The sequence below is a fragment of the Glycine soja genome, chromosome 11, assembly GCF_004193775.1.
Source record: "Glycine soja cultivar W05 chromosome 11, ASM419377v2, whole genome shotgun sequence".
Classification (NCBI taxonomy): domain Eukaryota; kingdom Viridiplantae; phylum Streptophyta; class Magnoliopsida; order Fabales; family Fabaceae; genus Glycine; species Glycine soja.
This window is the reverse complement of record NC_041012.1, coordinates 28,025,222-28,027,770: the sequence shown is the minus strand read 5'-3', so window position 1 is coordinate 28,027,770 and position 2,549 is coordinate 28,025,222. Positions and strand designations below refer to the sequence as shown.

The following is a 2,549-nucleotide window of genomic DNA, read 5'->3' as shown; positions in this document are numbered from 1 at the left end:
CCCCTCTTAAGTTATTGAAATCGTTTGTTCAACACTTAATATCCATAAAATATTTTTCAAATAAAAACTACAAAAAAAATAAACACAATTTATCGTTAATAATCCATCTACTTATCTATACCTATATAAAAAAAATTCAACCGTCATTACATGTTAATGATTGGACAATTTTTTATTTTTTATCATTTTTTTCCCTCTTTCACTTTTTTTTCTTTTTCTCTTTTATTGCTAAATTATCCGTGCATTGCAAGGATCCTAGTTTGTAAAAAAAATTGGTAAAAAGCCCAGAAAAAGCAAACAAAGTCCAAATCCGCACATGGCTTACGAAATAATATCTGACCATTAAAACTTTCTTATCGACGTTCCTGAATTGCCCATTTATCAGTCCACGGATCGCGAAAACAGACCGTTGATTAATCCATAATCCAACGACGGATATCAAAATTAAAAAAACCAATAAGCTTCCTCTTCGCGCCGCAATAAATACCCTAGTCTCCCTCTTCTATATCATCCCATTTGAAATCAAAATCAAAAACACCAAATCCTCTAATTCAAGTTTGTACTAAGTTTTCCTGAGAAAATGTCTGGTCGTGGAAAGGGTGGAAAGGGTTTGGGAAAGGGAGGTGCCAAGAGGCACAGGAAGGTTCTTCGCGACAACATTCAGGGCATTACGAAACCTGCGATTCGTAGGTTAGCGAGAAGAGGTGGCGTGAAGAGGATCAGTGGTTTGATCTACGAGGAAACCAGAGGGGTTCTGAAGATATTCTTGGAGAACGTGATTCGCGATGCTGTGACTTATACCGAGCACGCTAGGAGGAAGACGGTTACTGCCATGGATGTTGTTTATGCTCTCAAGAGACAGGGAAGGACCCTCTATGGCTTTGGGGGCTAAAGAGTTGTTTTTCTTGTTGTCCCATGTGCTCATTTTCTTGGATGCTGAAGATGTTTAGGTTCATTTTGTAACATAGGATGCTTGTTCAGTTTAATTTTGGATGTAAAATGTTGAACTATGATTGAAATTATATGGACTAATTTTTTGTTGGTGGAAGTATAGCTTGGAATGGCCTCACATTGTTTGTTTGATATTAGGAAAATATTGCAGTGAATTATGAAATGTTTTGACATGGAAAACCGAATTTAGTAATCTGATAGTTGGCTTGTTTCCTGCAATATGCCGAGTTTCTGCTGCTAATTTGTATTAAATTTCCCATTTTATTGTGTTACTTGCTCATGCTTCAGTTGCAGAGGTGGAAAATCTAATGTGATACTATATGTTATCGAATTCACCTAGATTAAGTTTCATCTAGAATAAGTAAAGTGTTCAACTTAGTAATAACTTTGTTTTAAATTTATAATTATTTTTAAAATTATTCTTGTTCTTAATGTTTTTTTATTTTTTAATGGTTTGCTAACATATATATATATATATATATATATATATATATATATATAAAATAAGAAGTATTTTTAATTTAAAAATAATTAATGTAATAAATATTATGAGCCTTATAAAAAAAATAAACATTATTTTAAATTTGAGTTTATAAATAAAATAGTTGAGTTGAAGAATTTTACAATTTGTGGAATGAAAAAAGTTGAATTGAAACTCCGAAAATATAACTATAATTGTATTTGTTGTTTCTTTCCTAGTTATTCTTTATGTTTGTTTCCTAGTTAAGGCTCACTCTACAAGTCGTTATTTTGTTGCTGATTAGAGGGAGCAAATTTGATGGCTTCAATCTCGTGACAAAGAATTGTCTTAAGCAATCATGACTGAAGGTTCCAACAAGAACAATCTTGCTTTTGAAGAATGATAAACCAATGATAACACCATGTTTAACACCATGACAGACATCTGCAAGATAACACAAGAAATTGAAGGAACTAAAAAATTGTAGGTGCTCAATCAATCGTGTGAATCTTGGCTTGACAGGAGACAGCATTCCTTCCCCAAAAGAAATTGGGGAACTCTACGAGAAACGTCACAAAGGATTCATCCATATCTTTGAGCCAAGTGGTTTTGGTTCCGATTTGCAACAAAATTCTTTTAGATTATTATTATGCATATAATATGTTGAAAAGTTTTGTTCCCCTATTTTTTTGTTATACAAATTTTTCGTTTGAAAGATTGGTTGGGTTGGTTCCGAGCTTAACGATAGAAAGTTTCAAACACCACAATTTCTATTGGAATGTTATGATTTTCACTGTTTGAGTTTTGATGTTAAACCCAGGTTCTAATTGAGGACTTGAAGAAGACAAGGACAAATTTGTCCAAGATATTCATTAAAACAAACATGTTTAAAACATAATGTTAGCCTCTTGTGCTTTAGCTATCTAATTTAAAGGTAGATGATATATCAATTCCTCTTTTGTATTCTTTTTTCCCAAATTATTTTGTAAAACACTCCCCTTGTGGTCTCTTTGTCCCTTGATGAATCTTCCCCAAAAAACATATTTTCTAAAGTCCACAGTTTGAAAGACGTTGATTCTTATTAAAAGGCACACTCTGTTATTGCATATATGGTATGGTGAAAGAAGTTACCTCTTTA

At 32.5% G+C, this 2,549-nt stretch overlaps 1 protein-coding gene across 1 annotated transcript; it reads left to right on the top strand.

Moving 5' to 3' along the window:
- The first annotated feature begins 495 nt into the window (after window positions 1-495).
- LOC114376648 (histone H4) lies at window positions 496-1,170 on the top strand. Its single transcript, XM_028334853.1, has one exon. It carries the CDS (start codon window positions 581-583, stop codon window positions 890-892), a length of 312 nt encoding a protein of 103 aa, XP_028190654.1. The 5' UTR covers window positions 496-580; the 3' UTR covers window positions 893-1,170.
- Window positions 1,171-2,549: the final 1,379 nt, after the last annotated feature.